Source organism: Salmo salar, chromosome ssa01, assembly GCF_905237065.1.
Source record: "Salmo salar chromosome ssa01, Ssal_v3.1, whole genome shotgun sequence".
Taxonomy (NCBI): Eukaryota; Metazoa; Chordata; class Actinopteri; order Salmoniformes; family Salmonidae; genus Salmo; species Salmo salar.
The window spans coordinates 152,828,745-152,852,769 of record NC_059442.1 but is presented as its reverse complement, the minus strand read 5'-3'; the positions used below and the strand labels follow the sequence as shown (position 1 = coordinate 152,852,769).

Genomic DNA, 24,025 nt, shown 5'->3' with positions numbered 1-24,025 from the left:
CTTCAAGAAATGGGTTTCCATGGCCTAGCAGCCACAGTCAAGTCTAAGATCCCCATGCACAATACCAAGCGTCGACTGGAGTGATGTAAAGCTCGCCACCATTGGACTCTGGAGCAGTGGAAACGCATTCTCTGGAGTGATAAATTATTCTTCACCATCTGGCAGCCTGCGAATCTGGGTTTGGCGGATGCCAGGAGAATGCTACCTGCCCCAATGCATAGTGCCAACTGTAAAGATTAGTGGAGGAGGAATAATGGTCTGGAGCTGTTTTTCATGGTTCGGGCCCCTTAGTTCCAGTGAAGGGATATCTTAACCCTACAGCATACAATGACATTCTAGACGATTCTCTGCATCCAACTTTGTGGCAACAGTTTGGGGAAGGCCCTTTCCTGTTTCAGCATGACAATTCCCCTGTGCACAAAGCAAGGTCTATACAGAAATGGTTTGTTGAGATTGTTGTGGAGGAACTTGACTGGCCTGCACAGAGCCCTGACCTCAAACCCGATCGAACACCTTTGGGATGAATTGGAACGGCGACTGCGAGCCAGGCCTAATCGCCCAACATCAGTGCCCGACCTCACTAATGCTCTTGTGGCTGAATGGAAGCAAGTCTTCGCCGCAATGTTCCAACATCTAGCGGAAAGCCTTCCCAGAAGAGTGGAGGCTGTTATAGCAGCAAAGGGGGCACCAACTCCATATTAATGCTCATAATTCTGGAATGAAATGTTCGACGATCAGGTGTCCACATACTTTTGGTCAGGTAGTGAATCTGTGAGGAACAGATGCATTTCTGTATTCCCAGTCATGTGAAACCCATAGATCAGGGCCTAATGTATTTATTTCAATTTACTGATTTCCTTATATGAACTGTAACTCAGTAAAATCTTTGAAATTGTTGTATGTTGTGTTTATATTTTGTTCAGTGTATAATATCTAAGGATATAAAATTAAACAACGGCAAACACAACAACAATGGTTTGTTTGTTTGTTCCATGCAGACGTTCTGTGAGTGTGTACCCAGCACCTCCCAGCTTAAACACCGCTGGTCAGACTCAGACACAGTCAGAGACACCCCATCACCCACAAAGGTAAGAACACAGACTCACACAGACTCACGTAGACTCACGCAGACTCAGACAGACTCACACACACACACACACACACACACACACACACACACACACACACACACACACACACACACACACACACACACACACACACACACACACACACACACACACACACACACACTTAGAACACACCTTGATATCATATCTCACATCCACCAAAACATATACTATCGCCCAATCTGCATTCTTTTACCATATAATTCACACTATGAAATAATGTCTTATAATGATAATTTCTAACAGGTTAGCTCTTACGTCTTAAAATAATGCTTCATTATATGGTATTTTCCATTTGTGGTGAAATGCATTTATGTTTGGATGTAAATCATCTAGTTTAATATAGCTCATCATGTGACTAAAGGTAAGGTGAGTCTTCAGGTCTCAGGCACAATTACATTGATTCACAAAGTTCTTATTTCAGCCATTGTCACAGATGGAGATTTGAAGTGTCCTCATGAATAGGAGAGGAGAGGAGAGAAGAGGAGAGGAGAGGAGAAGAGAGGAGCGCATATGAGGGGAGAGGAAAGGATAGGAGAGAAGAAGAGAGGAGTGGAGAGGATATGAGAGGAGAGGATAGGAGAGTGGAGAGGATGGGAGAGGAGAAGAGAGGAGAGGATATGAGAGGAGAGGATGACTAAAGCATGTCCCTGTCATTAGCTGTACAGAACAGCACGGCGCGGCCCAAGGGATCTCATGGCATATGTATGCTCTCTCTGTCTTTGCCTGTCTCGCTTCCTCTTTCTCCATGTTTCATTCCCTATCCATCCCTCACTCCACCTCCCCCTCTCCCCATCCCTGTCGCGCTCTCTTTTTCTCTCTGAGGAGAGCAGGATGAATACTGAGGAGCTCATCTACATGGAGGATTAGCGCTCCTTCACAATGCCCTCCTTGCCCCGTCAGTGTCTCCATCACCATGGCGATCGCGTTCAGGGGATTATCAGATATTAAAAGTCACATCTGAGTGCAGAGCAGAAGAGGTGGCAAACCCTGACTCTAAAGAAATACCCAAATTAACCGTGGATTAAGTTTGTGCTGCTTTGCACTTAAAGACGGAAATGATTGTAACAGGATCTGAGTGCGTGTGGTATGGTACAGAATATGTGTGTGTGGAGGTCTGTGGGTTCTGTATGTAACAAGATAGAATGTGGGTGCGTGTGTCTGCATGTGCGTGCGTGCATCACAGGAGGCCGCTGAGGGGAGAACTGCTCATAATAATGGCCGGAATGGAGTTAATGAAATGGCATCAAACATACGAAAACCATGTATTTGATACCATTCCACCTATTCCGCTCCAGCCGTTACCACGAGCCCATCCTCCCCAATTAAGGTGCCATCAATAATGGTGTATCTCCAATGGTTTTCTACTTATCTAATGACCGGATGAAGACCGTCATCCAGCCATCAGCCTAGAACGTGGTGGTCCTAACTCCCAGTGTGTGTCCTCCCATCCCATGGGGGGGGGGGGGACATAAAGAGAGAGAGACACAGGATCTGGCTAAAAATACTTGATTCAGTTATAGAACCCATTGCCCTTTATGGTTGTGAGGTCTGGGGTCCGCTCACCAACCAAGAATTCACAAAATTGGGCAAACACCAAATTGAAACTCTGCATGCAGAATTCTGCAAAAATATCCTCTGTGTACAACGTAAAACACCAAATAATGCATGCAGAGCAGAATTAGGCCGATACCCGATAATTATCAAAATCCAGAAAAGAGACGTTAAATTCTACAACCATCTAAAAGGAAGCTGTATGTAGACATAATATGACATTTGAAATGTCTATATTCTTTGGAACTTCTGTGAGTGTAATGTTTAATGTTAATTTTAATTGTTTATTTCACTTTTGTTTATGATCTATTTCACTTGCTTTGGCAATGTTAACATATGTTTCCCATGCCAATAAAGCCCTTGAATTGAATGTAATTGAATTGAATTGAGAGAGAGCGAGAGAGAGGGGGGCAGAGAGAGAAAGAGCCCCATTGAATTGAGAGAGAGAGAGAGAGAGAGAGAGAAAGAAAGAGAGAGAGAGAGAGAGAGAGAGCGAGAGAGAGAGAGAAAACGTGTCTGAATCCAGTCAATAATTACAGAGTGGCTTCCTACTGAGAGATGGAGAGACTCATTAACAAAAGCACTGTTTAGACAGGGTTTGAGTGGTTTAGCTTGGCTCAATGGAATTATACAGACAGAAATTGTATTGTGTGTGTTTGGGGGTGGGGGGGTCTCTCTGAGTGGATGTAGTACTGTATGTAAGAGGTGTAGGGGGGGGTGAAGAGTGTTACATTTGTTCCTTCCCTTGTGTGTCACACGTTAAAGAACGTAGATCAGCTCAGATCACCATCTCCTTGTCAATCCATCTCCCCCTTTTCACTCTGCCTGTATGTACTGGTCTCCCATCCAGGGTTTTAGCCAAGGCCCTGCTTAGCTTTGATATGTGTCAATGGTTACTATCAATGTACTATTGTGATTATTGAGAGATCCCCTAATAACTAAATAATACACTGAGAGTACAAAACATGAAGGCCCCCCCCCCTATGGACTCTACAAGGTGTCGAAGCGTTCCACAGGGATGCTGGACCGTTTTCACTCCAATGCTTCCCACAGTTGTGTCAGGTTGGCTGGATGTCCTTTGGGTGGTGGACCATTCTTGATACACACAGGAAACTGTTGAGTGTGAAAAACCCAGCAGTGTTGCAGTTCTTGATACAAACCGGTGCGCCTGACACCTACTACCATACCAGGTTAAAAGGCACTTCAATATTTTGTCTTGCCGCCCATTCACCCTCTGAATGGCACACATACACAATCCACGTCTCACTTGTATCAAGCCTTAAAAATCATTCTTTAACCTTTCTCCTCCCCTTCATCTACACTGATTGAAGTGGATTTAACAAGTGACATCAATGAGGGACCATAGCTTTCACCTGGATTCACCTGGCCAGTCTATGACATGGAAAGAGCAGGTGTACACTCACTGTTGCTATTGAAGTCATTACAATGGGTAGGTTTGACAGAACAGATCAAATGTAGCCATACTTTACAAGTCATATATCATCAATTAGACTATTTATGCCTAGATAGCGTTTGCAAAGTCCTTCTTTCAGCTATAGCTAACAGCTATTGTTTCAAATTCAACCCAAGGTTCAACTAAAAATACACAGTACATATACAGTGCCTTCAGAAAGTATTCACACCCCTTTACTTTTTCCACATTTTGTTGTGTTACAGCCTGAATTTAAAATTGATGAAATTGAGATTATTTTGTCACTGCCTACACACGTTACCCCGTAATTTCAAAGTGGAATAGTGTTTTTTGCAATTTTTACTTATTAATAAAAAATTAAAGCTAAAATCGATTGTCAATAAGTATTCAACCCCTTTGTTATGGCAAGCCTAAATAAGTTTAGGAGTAAAAATTTGCTTAACAACTCACATAATACGGGCTCCTGAGTGGTGCAGTGGTCTAAGGCACTGCATCTCAGTGCTAGAGGCATCACTACAAACACCTTGGTTCGATTCCAGGCTGTATCACAACTGGCCGTGATTGGGAGTCCCATAGGGCAGCGCACAATTGGCCCAGCGTCGTACGAGTTTGCCGTTGTAGGCCGTCATTGTAAATGAGAATTTGTTCTTAACTGACTTGCCTGGTTAAATTAAATAATAAATACATTTAAAAATAAGTTGCATGGACTCACTCTGTGAGACTTACCCAGAAAGAGTCACAGTGGTAATCTGCCAAAGGTGCTTCTACTAAGTATTGATTTAAAGGTGTGAATACTTATGTAATTGACATATAAAGCACATGCAAGTGCAAGCACACAGGTACTCGCACACACCACAAATGCTGCTTAACATGCAGAATGAAATTTGATTGTTCTTTGCCTGCATGTCGACTGAGAGAAAATAGACAACTAATTGTGATGCGTGAAAAGATGCCCCGGAGCTGCATCCTGACTGACTGCATCTGGGCTTGGAAAAAGAAGTGATGCAACCACATAACGCAACACAGCTTGGGCACGTGTGTGTGTGTGTGTGTGTGTGTGTGTGTGTGTGTGTGTGTGTGTTTCGTATGTAGACAGAGAAGTCCTGTCATCCTGTAGCAGCTGGAGAACAGCTCTCTCTCTTCATTGCTCTCTCTCCAGGCGCCTCTGTCCCCACCATTTTCCTTCCTTAACCAGCAGCCTCCTCTACTCCCAGACTCTGTTGTTGTCAGGAATCAAACTATTGTGTGTGTAATGCGCCTCTGGGCTTTGTTCCTCCCCAATGAGTTTGGGTGCATATGTCAGCTCTGTATGTGTACTGAATGTGTGTTCATGAAACTGAGAATTACTGTATAGAAGTGTCTCTACTCCTAACACAGTAAAAATACACTGGGAGTGAACACACAGACACATACATCCCCCCCCACACACACACACACACACACACACACACACACAGAGCCATGACGTCCACATCTGTGCTGGGAGGCTATGAATAAACACAGTGATGAAGAAGTGGCTCTCTGGAAAACAGGGTGTATACCCCAGAGAGACACAGTGATAAAACATCATATATCGTAGCACACCATTAGCTGGCCATTAGCATGGTCCACTGTGCCTCTACTGCCAATTTACATATTCATTATCTCATACACACACTAAGTATGACATCAGTCATGCTAACACACACACACAGCCATACTTACACAAACACACACACACACAGCCATGACTCAGGGTCATGTGCACATATGCCCCCTCGCTCGCTCTCACACACACACAAACACACGCACACACATCCACTCCCCACGAGTGCATCATCCAGTGGGAAATAAGTGTAATCATGTGGATGTGGATATGGGGAAGATATGAGTTGTTAATCATACAATGGTAGAGTAGGACATACTTCTCTCCTCTCCTCTCTCCCATACGCACATAGTAATTAAGATGAAGAGATGAAGATCACTTTATTGGTCAATTGCACGCAAGGACCAACTGAAATTTCACTTCCGCTTCAAACCCAACCCCTCCGAAAGACACACATACATAAACAGGTTTTGGAGCGGGTGCTGCCACACTTGGTGCCCAGGGAGCTGTTGCTGCGAGGGTTAAGTGGCTTGCTCAAGGACACAACAGCAGGCAATAGCATCTAACATTTTGAGACCAGCAATCCTTTGGTTGCCAGCTCACTTCCCGATAGATTTTTTCAGTTGGACCTGGGATTCAAACTGACAACCCTCTGGTTGCATGCTCGCATCTCTAACTGCTAGGCTACCTGCCGCCCTAAAAAGTATGTTTAATTGTCACATACACCGTGGCGAGATGGCTACCAATTGTCAAATCTTTTTCTCCCAGTTTTTTCTTCATACTTTCTCACTCGCTCTGCCTCTCACACTTTCTAACTCTCTTTGCTTCTCATTCTTTCTGCCTCCCTCTCTCTTTCTCTAGCTTTCTCTCCCCTTCTATCTCCCATACTCTCTCTTCCCTTTTCTATATCTCTCTGAGGTGGGAGTGAGAATTTAACCTGTTTCCCTGCTGTGTTCATCCCCAGAGGTATTTTAAACTGGGACTCTGGCTCAGATTCTCCTCAATACGCTACATACTGTATCTCTTCTCTTCATAAACAACATATGTTGCAGAAAACATGTTTTCTATCGGGCTTTTTCCAACTTTCAGACTTTTGATTAAAATACATTTGTGGGTTGGGTTTTGATGCAGAAGTAGTGTATGGTGGTTAATGAGCTCTGGGAAAGAGACATTGCTCATAACAAACATTAGTTAATAAAAGACGGATTGTGAAATGTGATGCCTCAAAATATTGAAATCCTGTAAACAGCACTAATCTTCAATTATAGAGCAACAAGAACAAAATATGTCTGTCTGTAGATTTAACATTCCACTTTTATTTTGTCCCTCCCTCCATCCCACCTTCCCTCCCTCCCTGTAGAGGATGAGCTGCAGCTACCTCCTGTGCACCATCCTCCTCTTCGTCGCTGTCCTTCTGGCCGTCACGGCAACCGGCACCATCCTCTTCATGAACCACTACCAGGCCCCGCCCATGTCTGACGGCCCACCCCACATCTCAACCAATCCGGATGAGGCCAACGCCCTGGTAACCGTGGAGAGGGGCGACGGCTCGCGCATCAATATCTTCATCGACCCCAACTGTCCCGACTACAACGGGAACTTCCTACGCCTGGAAGGTGTGCAGACATCGCTGCTCCACTCGCTGACCGACCACGACACCGACCTGAAGTCGGTCAAAGGTCAAGACCGGGCGCTGCTGGTCAACCTAGCTGAGGAGGTGGCCAAACTGTCGGCCCACGCTGGTCAGCTGAAGATGGACTACGAGTCTCTGAGACGAGGCCAGGGGAGTCTGGGGCAGGACCTGAACACACTGCAGACAGAGCAGGGACGCCTCATACAAGTAAGCTAGTATAAAAAAATGTGTATGTTTTATTTAACCTTTATTTAACCAGAAAGGGCTCATTGAGATTTGAAATCTCTTTTTCAAGAGCATCCTGGCCAAGATAGGCAGCACCAAGTCATTACACAATTACAGACAGACATGAAAAACTACAGGTAATCTAGTAAAAACCATAGAATTCACAAGAGTATAACAAAATCATAAAACAACTAATTAAAACATTGACAGGTCAGGGAATAAGCCTCAAAGTCCTTCATCAATGATTTAAAAACACCAACCGGGACAAGTTCTTCCAGTTTAAAAGTATTTTGTAAGGCGTTCCAAGCCAAGGAGGCAGTGTACATAAAATCCCTTTTACCAAATTCAGTTTGGACATTTGGAACAGTTAGCAGGATAAAGTCCTGCGAACAAAGAGAGTACCCACCATATTTCTGTGTCATAGGCGTCGTAAGGATAGGACCAAGGCGCAGCGGGTAAAGTGCTCATACTTAATTTATTCGATGAAAACACTTAAACAAAATAAACAAACGACGAAAAACAGTTCCATAAGGCATCCAGGCTATACAGAAAATAACCACCCACAAAACACAAGTGAAACAACATCAACTAAATATGGCCTCCAATTAGAGACAACTACAACCAGCTGCCTCTAATTGGAGGTCATGCCCAAAAACCAACATAGAAAACTAGAATTTAACAATATATATTGAAAACATAGAACAAAACTCAAAAACACCAAAACACACAAAACAAACACCCCCTGCTACGCCCTGACCATACTATAATGACAAATAACCCCTTTTACTGGTCAGGACGTGACAGTACCCCCCCCCAAAGGTGCAGACCCCGAATGCACCTCGAACAAAACCCCACAAAAACAACCCCAAACCTAAAGGGAGGGAAGGGAGGGTGGCCACCGTCAACGATGGCTCCTGTGCTACACCCCCCCTTCGCCAATCCTCCAGCTACGGAGGTGGCTCTGGCTCCGGGCGTAGCCCCCGTTCTAACCTGCCAACACCCGCTGAAGGCTCTGGGCTGTAGACCATTGCTGAAGGCTCTGGGTTGCAGACCACTGCTGAAGGCTCTGGGTTGCAGACCACCGCTGAAGGCTCTGGGTTGCAGACCACCGCTGAAGGCTCTGGGTTGCAGACCACCACTGTAGGTTCCGGACTGTAGGCCGTCTCAGCAGGTTCCGGACTGTAGGCCGTCTCAGCAGGTTCCGGACGGGGAACTGTCGCCGGAAGCTCTGGACGGGGAACTGTCGCCGGAAGCTCTGGACGGGGAACTGTCGCTGGAAGCTCTGGACGGGGAACTGTCGCTGGCAGCTCTGGACGGGGAACTGTCGCCGGCAGCTCTGGAAGGGGAACTGTCGCCGGCAGCTCTGGACTGGGAATGCGCACTGGAGGGAGAGTGTGAGGAGCAGGAATCGGTCTCACCAGACTGGGGAGACGCACTAAAGGCCGAGTGCTCACAGCAGGCACTGGCTGTACCTAGTTATGGATGCGCACTGGAGGCTTGATGCGTGGGGCTGGCATAGGAGGTGCCAGACTAGTAACACGCACCTCAGGGTAAGTGCGAGGAGCAGAAATTGGTCTCACCGGACTGGGGAGACGCACTAAAGGCTGAGTGCTCACAGCAGGCACTGGCTGTACCGGGTTATGGATGCGCACTGGAGGCTTGATGCGTGGTGCTGGCATAGGAGGTGCCAGACTAGTAACACGCATCTCAGGGTGAGTGCGGGGAGCAGGAACAGGACGTACTGGGCTATGGAGGCGCACCGGAGATCTGGAGCTCAGGGCTGGCACACACCGTCCTGGCTGGATGGTCACTGTAGCCCGGCACGGGCGGAGCACTGGCACAAGGCGAACTGGGCTGTGCTGGGGAATCAGGGCTGCTGTGCGTAGAGCAAGCGCAAGGTAAACTGGGCCGAGGAGACGCACTGGAGACCAGATCCGTTGTGCCGGCGCACTTCTTCCTGGCTGCCGGCCAACTCTCGCCCTTTAATGCTGAGGAGCCCGTACCGACCGCACCGGGCTGTAGCTGCGCACTGGCGACACAGTGCGTATCTCCGCATAACAAGGTGCTTGCTTGGTCCGTCGCTCCCCATAATAAGCATGGGGAGTTGGCTCAGGTCTCCACCCTGACTCTGCCAAACTCCCCGTGTGCCACCCCCCCCTCCCTAAAGAATTTGGGGGGGATGCCTCTCGGCCTCATGTAGCTCCCTTAGTTTCATCTCCCAGAAACGTTGTTCTGCCTCCCAAGTCCATCCTTTTCCTCGGTGCTCCAATCCCCGCTGCTTGGTCCTTGTTTGGTGGGTGGTTCTGTCATAGGCGTCGTAAGGATAGGACCAAGGCGCAGCGGGTAAAGTGCTCATACTTAATTTATTCGATGAAAACACTTAACCCTTTCACACGTACCATCACACGGGGTGTGATCGTTCTACAGTGGTCCCTGAAGCGTACGATCACACCCCGTGTGATTAGAACACTCATTTAGAACGCTCATTTAGAACGGCCAGTTTCGAATGATGCAACAATCAGCATTATAGCTGTCCACACTTTTTTCAGAAACTATTTACACAAACAGTCCTTACAAAGTTATGTCCAGAATGTGAGCAGTTTATTTTTGGATGCAATGTTCAGATATTCACAGAAGTATCTATAGCATAACACAATCATCCTAACTGGAAAAATGTAGGCTACATTTGTCCTAGCGCTGAGGAAAGATTGACGCAACACAAGCGGTCATATTTTCTAACTCTCGGCTGACGTAAACTATACCATGAATTAGCTAATAGCAATTACTATGTATAATTAATCACATCACGAGTGAGCTCACCATTGATCGAAATAATTAGGTAAAACAGTTTCTAGAAATTGAAAGTAATCCGTCGATTAGTTTCAGCGCGCAGCCATGCATTTTTTCCTCGCAGAAACCGAAGATAATAAGAGAAGACAAGATGAGTTTGGTCTGTTTACAGTATGCATGTTGAAGGGGAGTGTCATCTACTGTCATTCACATCCCACCATTAATTTGCAGAAGTCCTCAAAAAATGAGTGAACTCTTACTCACCTCATTTTGTTATAACATCTTTGGTCAAACGGATGATTACGTGAAACCCAGAATGCATTGTATGTCAACAAACATGGCTCCATACACATAGCTGGAATTAGCTTAGCTCATCATAATCAGTACAACCTTCAAAACATTATTTTACACACATACTATGCGCCCATTAGAATTTATGCAAAAATCGGAATGCATGATTTATCACGGGTAATTGAAAAACGTCAATAAAATACTAAATATATCAATAATACCACACAAAACATTTTCTGATAGTGATTTATTGATACAAATGGCGCGTGCAGGCAGTCAATCACGGTAACCTCTCACTCCCACTCTGAGCCATTCAGTGTTGTTGTTTATGTAACAATCACATCCTGGAATGGAGAGAACGTTCGAACATCACGTGCTTAAAAAAACTCACGCTGAGGCGACCGTTAGAGATATTTGGAACTCACACGTGAAAGGGTTGAACAAAATAAACAAACGACGAAAAACAGTTCCATAAGGCATCCAGGCTATACAGAAAATAACCACCCACAAAACACAAGTGAAACAACATCAACTAAATATGGCCTCCAATTAGAGACAACTACGACCAGCTTCCTCTAATTGGAGGTCATGCCCAAAAACCAACATAGAAGTAGAAAACTAGAATTTAACCATAGATATAGAAAACATAGAACAAAACTCCCAAACTCCAAAACACACAAAACAAACACCCCCTGCCACGCCCTGACCATACTATAATGACAAATAACCCCTTTTATTGGTCAGGGCGTGACATTCTGAACAATAAATATTCCGAAATAAAATGGTAGTAAACCCAAAATGACTTTGTAAATAAAAGTATACCAGAGACTGAGCCTACGATTTACTAGAGAAGGCCAGCCAACCCTGGTATATAAAGTGCAGTAGTGCGTAAGGGTTTTGCAGTTTAAAATACATCTCAATGCTCCATGGTAAAGGGTGTCAATTGATCTCAAACACTGAGCAGAAGCATTCATATATAAAATATCCCCATAGTCTAGTAAAGGCATAAATGTGGCTTATACTAGCCTCCTTCTGGCTTCAAAAGAAAAACAGGCCTTATTCTTAAGCTTCAATTGACACAAGGTATGTTGAACAGTATAAAAAGCAGTTTGCAAGTTCTGGGAAGCTTTTGTGGGAGACGAGGCACAACAATAAATAACAGTATCATCAGCATTAAAGTGAACTTGAGCATTTTGCACATTTTTGTCGCAGTTATTTACATAAATAGTGTGCCCCAGAGCCCTGGGGCACACCATTACAGCCAGAAAATTTAACAGACATGGGCCCATCAAATTGAGTGCACTGAGTTCTATCAGACAGATAGTTATCAAATCATGCAACTGCATGCTCCGAAATACCTATGCTCGACAATCTCTGCCTCAATATAGCATGATCAACTGTATCAAAAGCCTTAGAGAGATCAATAAAAAGTGAGACACAGTGCTGTTTTTTTGTCAAGGGCTTCAGTGATATCATTTAAAACCTTCATGGCTGCTGTAATTGTTCTATGCTTCTTCCTGAAGCCCGATTGGTACATTGTTATTTATTTATTTATTTCACCTTTATTTAACCAGGTAGGCTAGTTGAGAACAAGTTCTCATTTGCAACTGCGACCTGGCCAAGATAAAGCATAGCAATTCGACACATACAAAAACACAGAGTTACACATGGAGTAAACAAAACATACAGTCAATAATACAGTAGAACAAAAGAAAAGAAAAAGTCTATATACAGTGAGTGCAAATGAGGTAAGTTAAGGCAATAAATAGGCCATGGTGGCGAAGTAATTACAATATAGCAATTAAACACTGGAATGGAAGACGTGCAGAAGATGAATGTGCAAGTAGAGATACTGGGGTGCAAAGGAGCAAGATAAATAAATAAATACAGTATGGGGATGAGGTAGGTAGATAGATGGGCTGTTTACAGATGGGCTATGTACAGGTGCAGTGATCTGTGAGCTGCTCTGAGAGCTGGTGCTTAAAGCTAGTGAGGGAGATATGAGTCTCCAGCTTCAGAGATTTTTTCAGTTCGTTCCAGTCATTGGCAGCAGAGAACTGGAAGGAAAGACGACCAAAGGAGGAATTGGCTTTGGGGGTGACCAGTGAGATATACCTGCTGGAGCGTGTGCTACGAGTGGGTGCTGCTATGGTGACCAGTGAGCTGAGATAAGGCGGGGCTTTACCTAGCAGAGACTTGTAGATAACCTGTAGCCAGTGGGTTTGGCGACGAGTATGATGCGAGGGCCAACCAACGAGAGCGTACAGGTTGCCATGGTGGGTAGTGTATGGGGCTTTGGTGACAAAACGGATGGCATTGTGATAGACTGCATCCAATTTGTTGGGTAGAGTGTTGGAGGCTATTTTATAGATGACATCATCGAAGTCGAGGATCGGTTGGATGGTCAGTTTTACGAGGGTATGTTTGGCAGCATGAATGAAGGATGCTTTGTTGCGATATAGGAAGCCAATTCTAGATTTAATTTTGGATTGGAGATGCTTAATGTGAGTCTGGAAGGAGAGTTTACAGTCTAACCAGACACCTAGATATTTGTAGTTGTCCACGTATTCTAAGTCAGAGCAATCCAGAATAGTGATGCTGGACGGGCGAGCAGGTGCGGGCAGTGATCGATTGAATGGCATGCATTTAGTTTTACTTGCGTTTAAGAGCAGTTGGAGGCCACGGAAGGAGAGTTTTATGGCATTGAAGCTCGTCTGGAGGTTAGTTAACACAGTGTCCAAAGAGGGGCCAGAAGTATACAGAATGGTGTCATCTGCGTAGAGGTGGATCAGAGAATCACCAGCAGCAAGAGCATCATCATTGATGTATACAGAAAAGAGAGTCGGCCCAAGAATTGAACCCTGTGGCACACCCATAGAGACTGCCAGAGGTCCGGACAATAGGCCCTCCGATTTGACACACTGAACTCTATCAGAGAAGTAGTTGGTAAACCAGGCGAGGCAATCATTTGAGAAGCCAAGGCTTTAGAGTCTGCCAATAAGAATGTGGTGATTGACAGAGTCGAAAGCCTTGGCCAGGTTGATGAATACGGCTGCACAGTAATGTCTCTTATCGATGGCGGTTATGATGTCGTTTAGGACCTTGAGCGTGGCTGAGGTGCACCCATGACCAGCTCTGAAACCAGATTGCATAGCGGAGAAGGTACGGTGATATAGGTCTGTAGCAGTTTGGGTCTAAAGTGTCACCCCCTTTGAAGAGGGGGATCACCGCGGCAGCTTTCAAATCTTTGGGAATCTCAGACGATACGAAAGAGAGGTTGAACAGGCTAGTAATAGGGGTTGCAACAATTTCGGCAGATCATTTTAGAAATAGAGGGTCCAGATTGTCTAGCCCGGATGATTTGTATGGGTCCAGATTTTGCAGCTCTTTCAAGACATCAGCTATCTGGATTTGGGTGAAGGAGAAATGGTGGGGGCTTTGGCGGTTTGCTGTGGAGGGTGCCGGGCAGTTGACCGGGGTAGGGGTAGCCAGGTGGAAAGCATGGCCAGCCATAGAGAAATGGTTATTGAAATTCTCAATTATAGTGGATTTATCGGTGGTAACAGTGTTTCCTAGACTCAGAGCAGTGGGCAGCTGGGAGGAGGTGCTCTTATTCTCCATGGACGTTACAGTGTCCCAGAACCTTTTTGAGTTAGCACTACAGGATGCAAATTTCTGCTTGAAAAAGCTAGCCTTAGCTTTTCTAACTGCCTGTGTATATTTGTTCCTAACTTCCCTGAAAAGTTGCATATCACGGGGGCTATTCGATGCTAATGCAGAATAGCCAGGCATCATCTACTGACGGGATGAGGGCAATGTCATTCCAGGATACCCCGGCCAGGTCGATTAGAAAGGCCTGCTCGCAGAAGTGTTTTAGGGAGCGTTTGACAGTGATGAGGGGTGGTCGTTTGTTCGCAGACCCATTACGGATGCAGGCAATGAGGTAGTGATCGCTGAGATCTTGATTGAAAACAGCAGAGGTGTATTTGGAGGGCGAGTTAGTTAGGATGACATCTATGAGGGTGCCCGTGTTTACGGATTTGGGGTTGTACCTGGTAGGTTGACATGGATAAAACAGAGTTAGTATATAACAACTCTTTTAGCTGTTCTCTAACAAGGGTTTGAAATATTTTCACCAGGGGTGACAGCTTTGAGATTGGACTGTAATTGTTTAAAAGAGTTGGATCTCCCAGTTTTAAAAGTGGTTGGACAAATGCTGATTTCCAGATCTTTGGAATTTCATTACATTCCAGGGTTAGATTGAACAGGATCAGCTATGAAATCAGCTGCCAGTTTTAAAAAGCAGGGATCAAGAAGATCAGGACTTGTAGGATTTCTCTGATCTAAGGATTTCAGGGCTTTATGTACCTCCTGCACTGAGAATGGCAAAAAGCTAAAAGTTTGACCAGCTCTCACTGGTTCATCCACACAGGGTTGTACAGAGCCAGAGGATACTGAATCAAACAGCCAACCAGATGATTCAAAGTGCTCATTGAAACAATTCAGCATGTCAATTTTGCCATATACAACAAAAGAGTCCTTCAATACACATGACGGTAGTGCATTAACAATAATGTTACCAGACATAGACTTAATAGCTTTCCAAAACTTTCTAGGGTCATTCAGATTATCAGTGGTAACAGACATACAATATTCAGACTTGGCCTTCCTGAGAAGAAAAGAACACGTGTTTCATAGCTGCCTAAAAAGAAGCCAATCAGCATCAGAACATGCTTTCCTTGCTTTAGCCCAGGCTAGATTACGGTCGTGAATAATACAAGACAGCTCAGAAGAAAACCATGGATTATCCCGCCCTTTAACTCTGAACCTGCGGAATGGGGCATGTTTGTTTACTATTTGGAGAAAAAAAACATCATGAAAGAATTTCCAGGCAGTTTCCACATCAGGAATAAGCTTGATATTGCTCCAGTCAAAATAAAACAAATCATGAAAGAAAGCCTGCTAATAAAAACCTTAACATTTCTATTACGAATAAAGCGTTGGTCTGTCTAAGGAACCTTAGTATACAGTGAGGGAAAAACGTATTTGATCCCCTGCTGATTTTGTACATTTGCCGACTGACAAAGAAATGATCAGTCTATAATTTTAATGGTAGGTGTATTTGAACAGCGAGAGACAGAATAACAACAAAAAAATCCAGAAAAACGCATGTCAAAAATGTTATAAAATGATTTGCATTTTAATGAGGGAAATAAGTATTTGACCCCTCTGCAAAACATGACTTAGTACTTGGTGGCAAAACCCTTGTTGGCAATCAAATCAAATCAAATTTATTTGTCACATACACATGGTTAGCAGGTGTTAATGCAAGTGTAGCGAAATGCTTGTGCTTCTAGTTCCGACCATGCAGTAATATCTAACAAGTAATCTACCAATTCCACAACAACTACCTTGTACACACAAGTGTAAAGGAATGAATACAAATATGTACATAAAAATATATAAATTAGTGATGGCCGAACGGAGTAGGCAAGATGTAATAGATGGTATGGAGTACAGTATATACATATGAGATGAGTATTGTAGGGTATGAAAACATATAAAGCGGCATAGTTTAACCTGTTAGGGACAGACGTGCCGCTAGCGGAACGCCTCACCAATATCCAATGGTATAGAGTGAATTACAAATACCTCAAAAATGCAAAAACTTCAATTTTTCAAACATATGACTATTTTACACCATTTTAAAGACAAGACTCTCCTTTATCTAACCACATTGTCCGATTTCAAAAAGGCTTTACAACGAAAGCAAAACATTAGATTATGTCAGGAGAGTACCCAGCCAGAAATAATCACACACCCATTTTTCAAGCTAGCATATATGTCACATAAACCCAAACCACAGCTAAATGCAGCACTAACCTTTGATGATCTTCATCAGATGACACTCATAGGACATTATGTTATCCTGTTTAGGATAGGGGGCAGTATTGACACGGCTGGATAAAAAACATACCCGATTTAATCTGGTTACCACTCCTACCCAGTAACTAGAATATGCATATACTTATTACATATGGATAGAAAACACCCTAAATTTTCTAAAACTGTTTGAATGGTGTCTGTGAGTATAACAGAACTCAAATGGCAGGTCAAAACCTGAGAGATTCCTTTACAGGAAGTGGCCTGTCTGACCATTTCTTGAACTTCTTTTCCATCTCTATCATTTACTAAGGATCTCTGCTCTAACGTGACACTTCCCACGTCGTCCATAGGCGCTCAGAGCCCGGGAAAAAACAGAATGTCGTCATTCCAGCCCCAGGCTGAAACACATTATCGCCTTTCTCAAGTGGCCGATCAAGGGACACTGGGCTTATGCTCGTGACCCGACCGCCCCGCCTTTGGGATTTTTTTCCTCTGTTTGCCGAAAGGAGATTCCCTGTCGGAATATTATCGCTTTCTACGAGAAAAATGTCGTAAAAATTGATTTTAAACAGCGGTTGACATGCTTCGAAGTACGGTAATGGAATATTTAGAATTTTATTGTCACGAATTGCGCCATGCGCGCGACACTTCTTTACTATTTCGGATAGTGTCTGGAACGCACGAACAAAACGCCGCTATTCGGATATAACGATGGATTATTTTGGACCAAACCAACATTTGTTATTGAAGAAGCAGTCCTGGGTGTGCATTCTGACGAAGACAACAAAAGGTAATCAAACTTTTATAATAGTAAATATGATTATGGTGAGTGCTAAACTTGCCGGGTGTCTAAATAGCGAGCCCGTGATGCCTGGGCTATGTACTTAGAATATTGCAAAATGTGCTTTCACCAAAAAGCTATTTTAAAATCGGACATATCGAGTGCATAGAGGAGGTCTGTATCTATAATTCTTAAAATAATTGTTATGCTTTTTGTGAACGTTTATCGTGAGTAATTTAGTAAATTGTTAGCGAATTGCCCGGAAGTTTGCAGGGGGTATGCTAGTTCTGAACGTCACATGCTAATGTAAAAAGCTGGTTTTTGATATAAATATGAACTTGATTGAACAAAACATGCATGTATTGTATAACATAATGTCCTAGGGTTGTCATCTGATGAAGATCATCAAAGGTGAGTGCTGCATTTAGCTGTCTTCTGGGTTTTGGTGACATTATATGCTGGCTTGAAAAATGGGTGTCTGATTATTTCTGGCTTGGTACTCTGCTGACATAATCTAATGTTTTGCTTTCGTTGTAACGCCTTTTTGAAATCGGACAGTGTGGTTAGATTAACGAGAGTCTTGTCTTTAAATAGCTGTAAAATAGTCATATGTTTGAGAAATTGAAGTAATAGGATTTTTAAGGTTTTGAAAATCGCGCCACAGGCTGCCAGTGGCTGTTACGTAGGTGGGACGAATTCGTCCCGCCTAGCCCAGAGAGGTTAAACAATAAATGCATGTTTTGTTCAATCAAGTTCATATTTATATAAAAAAACAGCTTTTTACATTAGCATGTTTTGTTCAGAACTAGCATACCCACCGAAAACATCCGGTGAATTTACTAAATTACTCACTATAAACGTTCACAAAAAACATAACAATTATTTTCAGAATTATAGATACAGAACTCCTTTATGCAATCGCGGTGTCAGATTTTAAAATAGCTTTTCGGTGAAAGCACATTTTGCAATATTCTGAGGAGATAGCCCGGCCATCATGGCTAGCTATTTTGACACCCACCAAGTTTGGCACTCACCAAACTCAGATTTACTATAAGAAAAATTGGATTACCTTTGCTGTTCTTCATCAGAATGCACTCCCATGACATCTACTTCAACACCCAATGTTGTTTTGGTTCCAAATAATCCATAGTTAGGCCCTCACCTCCTCCCTGTAGGCTGTCTCGTCGTTGTTGGTAATCAAGCCTACCACTGTAGTGTCGTCTGCAAAGTTGATGATTGAGTTGGATGCGTGCATGGCCACGCAGTCGTGGGTGAACAGGGAGTACAGGAGAGGGCTGAGAACGCACCCTTGTGGGGACCCAGTGTTGAGGATCAGCGGGGTGGAGATGTTGTTACCTACCCTCACCACCTGGGGGCGGCCCGTCAGGAAGTCCAGGACCCAGTTGCACAGGGCGGGGTCGAGACCCAGGGTCTCGAGCTTAATGACGAGTTTGGAGGGTACTATGGTGTTAAATGCTGAGCTGTAATCGATGAACAGCATTCTTACATAGGTATTCCTCTTGTCCAGATGGGTTAGGGCAGTGTGCAGTGTGATGTCGATTGTGTCGTCTGTGGACCTATTGGGTCGGTAAGCAAATTGGAGTGGGTCTAGGGTGTCAGGTAGGGTGGAGGTCATATGGTCCTTGACTAGTCTCTCAAAGCACTTCATGATGACGGAAGTGAGAGCTACAGTGCGGTAGTCATTTAGCTCAGTTACCTTAGCTTTCTTGGGAACAGGAACAATGGTGCCCCTCTTGAAGCATGTGGGGACAACAGACTGGGATAAGGATTGATTGAATATGTCTGTAAACACACCAGCCTGCCGGTCTGCGCATGCTTTGAGGACGCGACCGGGGATGCCGTCTGGGCCTGCAGCCTTGCGAGGGTAAACACGTTTAAATGTTTTAGTCACGTTGGCTGCAGTGAAGGAGAGCCCGCAGGTTTTGGTAGCGGGCCGTGTTAGTGGCACTGTATTGTCCTCAAAGCGAGCAAAAAAGTTGTTCAGTCTGTCTGGGAGCAAGGCATCGTGATGCGCGACGGGGCTGATTTTTCTTTTGTAGTCCGTGATTGACTGTAGACCCTGCCACATACCTGTAGACCCAGCCATTGAATTGCGACTCCACTTTGTCTCTGTACTGACGCTTAGCTTGTTTAATTGCCTTGCGGAGGGAATAGCTACACTGTTTGTATTCGGTCATGTTTCCGGTCACTTTGCCCTGATTAAAAGCAGTGGTTCGCGCGTTCAGTTTTGCGCGAATGCTGCCATCAATCCACGGTTTCTGGTTGGGGAATGTTTTAATAGACGCTGTTGGTACGACATCACCGATGCACTTGTTAATGAACTTGCACACCGAGTCAGCGTATTTGTCAATTTTGTTGTTCGCAGCAATGCGGAACATATCCCAGTCCACGTGATCGAAGCAATCTTGAAGCGTGGAATCCGATTGGTCGGACCAGCGTTGAACAGACCTGAGGGCGGGAGCTTCCTGTTTTAGCTTCTGTCTATAGGCTGGGAGCAACAAAATGGAGTCGTGGTCAGCTTTTCCGAAGGGAGGGCGGGGGAGGGCCTTATATGCATCGCAGAAGTTAGAATAACAGTGGTCTAGGGTTTTGCCCGCCCTGGTAGCACAACCGATATGTTGATAGAATTTGGGGAGCCTTGTTTTCAGATTAGCCTTGTTAAAATCCCCGGCTACAATAAATGCAGCCTCAGGATATGTGGTTTCCAGTTTACATAGAGTCCAATGAAGTTCTTTCAGGGCCGGCGATGTGTCTGCTTGGGGGGGATATACAAGACTGTGATTATAATCACAATCACAGAGGTCAGACGTTTCTTGTAGTTGGCCACCAGGTTTGCACACATCTCAGGAGGGATTTTGTCCCACTACTCTTTGCAGATCTTCTCCAAGTCATTAAGGTTTCGAGGCTGACGTTTGGCAACTCGAACCTTCAGCTCTCTCCACAGATTTTCTATGTGATTAAGGTCTGGAGACTGGCTAGGCCACTCCAGGACCTTGATGTGCTTCTTCTTGAGCCACTCCTTTGTTGCCTTGGCCATGTGTTTTGGGTCATTGTCATGATGGAATACCCATCCACGACCCATTTTCAATGCCCTGTCTGAGGGAAGGAGGTTCTCACCCAAGATTTGACGGCACATGGCCCCGTCCATCGTCCCTTTGATGCGGTGAAGTTGTCCTGTCCCCTTAGCAGAAAAACACCCCCAAAGCATAATGTTTCCACCTCCATGTTTGACGGTGGGGATGGTGTTCTTGGGGTCATAGGCGGCATTCCTCCTCCTCCAAACACGGCGAGTTGAGTTGATGCCAAAGAGCTCCATTTTGGTCTCATCTGACCACAAAACTTTCACCCAGTTGCCCTCTGAATCATTCAGATGTTCATTGGCAAACTTCAGACAGGCATGTACAGTGGGGAGAACAAGTATTTGATACACTGCCGATTTTGCAGGTTTTCCTACTTACAAAGCATGTAGAGGTCTGTAATTTTTATCATAGGTACACTTCAACTGTGAGAGACGGAATCTAAAACAAAAATCCAGAAAATCACATTGTATGATTTTTAAGTAATTAATTTGCATTTTATTGCATCACATAAGTATTTGATCACCTACCAACCAGTAAGAATTCCAGGCTCTCACAGACCTGTTAGTTTTTCTTTAAGAAGCCCTACTTTTCTTCACTCATTACCTGTATTAACTGCACCTGTTTGAACTCGTTACCTGTATAAAATACACCTGTCCACACACTCAATCAAACAGACTCCAACCTCTCCACAATGGCCAAGACCAGAGAGCTGTGTAAGGACATCAGGGATAAAATTGTAGACCTGCACAAGGCTGGGATGGGCTACAGGACAATAGGCAAGCAACTTGGTGAGAAGGCAACAACTGTTGACGCAATTATTAGAAAATGGAAGAAGTTCAAGATGACGGTCAATCACCCTCGGTCTGGGGCTCCATGCAAGATCTCACCTCGTGGGGCATCAATGATCATGAGGAAGGTGAGGGATCAGTCCAGAACTACACGGCAGCACCTGGTCAATGACCTGAAGAGAGCTGGGACGACAGTCTCAAAAAAAAACATTAGTAACACACTACGCCGTCATGGATTAAAATCCTGCAGTGCACGCAAGGTCCCCCTGCTCAAGCCAGTGTAACCGATGTGAAATGGTTAGTTAGTTAGCGGTGGTGCGCGCTAATAGTGTTTCAATCAGTGACGTCACTCGCTCTGAGACTTGAAGTAGGGTTTTCCCTTGCGTTGCAAGGGCTTTTGTGGCGCGATGTGTAAAAATGCTTCGTGGGGTGTCAGTTGTTGATGTGTGCAAGGGTCCCTGGTTCGAGCCCGGGTTGGGGCGAAGAGATGGACGGAACCTACACTGTTACATTGGTGCCGTGACCCGGATCATTGGTTGCTACAGAAAAGGAGGAGGTCAAAAGGGGGGTGAGTGTAACCGATGTGAAATGGCTAGTTAGTTAGCGGTGGTGCGCGCTAATCGTGTTTCAATCAGTGACGTCACTCGCTCTGAGACTTGAAGTAGGGTTTCCCCTTGCGTTCCAAGGGCCGCGGCTTTTGTGGCGCGATGGGTAACGATGCTTCGTGGGGTGTCAGTTGTTGATGTGTCCAAGGGTCCCTGGTTCGAGCCCGGGTTGGGGCGAAGAGAGGGACGGAACCTACACTGTTACACCAGCGCATGTCCAGGCCCGTCTGAAGTTTGCCAATGACCATCTGGATGATCCAGAGGAGGAATAGGGGAAGGTCATGTGGTCTGATGAAACAAAAATAGAGCTTTTTGGTCTAAACTCCACTCGCCGTGTTTGGAGGAAGAAGAAGGATGAGTACAACATCAAGAACACCATCCCAACCGTGAAGCATGGAGGTGGAAACATCATTCTTTGGGAATGCTTTTTTGCAAAGGGGACAGGACGACTGCACCGTATTGAGGGGAGGATGGATGGGGCCATGTATCGCGAGATCTTGGCCAACAACCTCCTTCCCTCAGTAAGAGCATTGAAGAAGGGTCGTGGCTGGGTCTTCCAGCATGACAACGACCCGAAACACACAGCCAGGGCAACTAAGGAGTGGCTCTGTAAGAAGCATCTCAAGGTCCTGGAGTGGCCTAGCCAGTCTCCAGACCTGAACCCAATAGAAAATCTTTGGAGGGAGCTGAAAATCCGTATTGCCCAGCGACAGCCCTGAAACCTGAAGGATCTGGAGAAGGTCTGTATGGAGGAGTGGGCCAAAATCCCTGCTGCAGTGTGTGCAAACCTGGTCAAGAACTACAGGAAACGTATGATCTCTGTAATTGCAAACAAAGGTTTCTGTACCAAATATTGAGTTCTGCTTTTCTGATGAGTCAAATACTTATGTCATGCAATAAAATGCAAATGAATTACTTAAAAATCATACAATGTGATTTTCTGGATTTTTGTTTTAGATTCCGTCTCACAGTTGAAGAGTACCTATGATAAAAATTACAGACCTCTACATGCTTTGTAAGTAGGAAAACCTGCAAAATCGGCAGTGTATCAAATACTTGTTCTCCCCACTGGTTATGTGCTTTATTGAGCAGGGGGACCTTGCGAGCGCTGCAGGATTTCAGTCCTTCGTGGCATAGTGTGTTACCAATTGTTTTCTTGGTGACTATGGTCCCAGCTGCCTTGAGATCATTGACAAGGTCCTCCCGTGTAGTTCTGGGCTGATTCCTCACCGTTCTCGTGATCATTGCAACTCCACAAGGTGAGATCTTGCATGGAGCCCCAGGCCGAGGGAGATTGACAGTTCTTTCGTGTTTCTTCCATTTGCGAATAATCGCACCAACTGTTGTCACCTTCTCACCAAGCTGCTTGGCGATGGTCTTGTTGCCCATTCCAGCCTTGTGTAGGTCTACAATCTTGTCCCTGACATCCTTGGAGAGCTCTTTGGTCTTGGCCATGGTGGAGAGTTTGGAATCTGTTTGGAATCTGTTTGGAATGTGATTGATTGCTTCTGTGGACAGGTGTCTTTTATACAGGTAAAAAGCTGAGTTTAGGAGCACTCCCTTTAAGAGTGTGCTCCTAAACTCAGCTCGTTACCTGTATAAAAGACACCTGGGAGCCAGAAATCTTTCTGATTGAGAGGGGGTCAAATACTTATTTCCCTCATTAAAATGCAAATCTATTTATAACATTTTTGACATGCGTTTTTCTGGATTGTTTTGTTGTTATTCTGTCTCTCACTGTTGAAATAAACCTACCATTAAAATTATAGACTGATCATTTCTTTGTCAGTGGACAAACGTACAAAATCAGCAGGGGATCAAATACTTTTTTCCCTCACTGTATCTAACAGCAACAACTGCGCAATGGTCACTTAAATCATTACTAAAAACACCAACTGCAGAATATTTATGTGGTACGTTTGTCAATATCAAATCAATCAGGGTAGATTTCTTTGGACATTTGAGATTTGGGCGGGTGGGTGAGTTTATCAACTGGGTAAGATTCATAGAATTACAAAACATTTTAAAATCATCAGAAACCGGCTTAACCCAACACCAGTTGAGATCATTTCACTGTAAAGAAGTTTAGACATAAGGTGAATCAGAGAAGAAAATGCATCACCGAGAGCCAATCACAGTTACAGAGAGACCCTTTGAAACCTCAAGATTCAAAGCAAGAAATTCAAACTGTTTACAAATAGTTTCAGACTTTGCCACACTTACA

The 24,025-nt window shown here is 44.6% G+C and overlaps 1 protein-coding gene across 3 annotated transcripts in view; it reads left to right on the top strand.

Annotated features, from left to right (window-relative positions):
- LOC106568645 (fibrinogen C domain-containing protein 1) overlaps positions 1 to 24,025 on the top strand; it is a 273,373-nt gene that overhangs the window by 47,890 nt on the left and 201,458 nt on the right. For 2 of the 3 annotated variants that reach the window (XM_014139150.2, XM_014139143.2), the window contains 2 exons: positions 999 to 1,088; positions 7,062 to 7,541. In XM_014139150.2, the coding sequence (XP_013994625.1) occupies positions 999 to 1,088; positions 7,062 to 7,541 (570 nt within the window). The remainder of the gene's footprint in view (positions 1 to 998; positions 1,089 to 7,061; positions 7,542 to 24,025) is intronic. The other variant, XM_014139159.2, reaches the window with a different exon arrangement.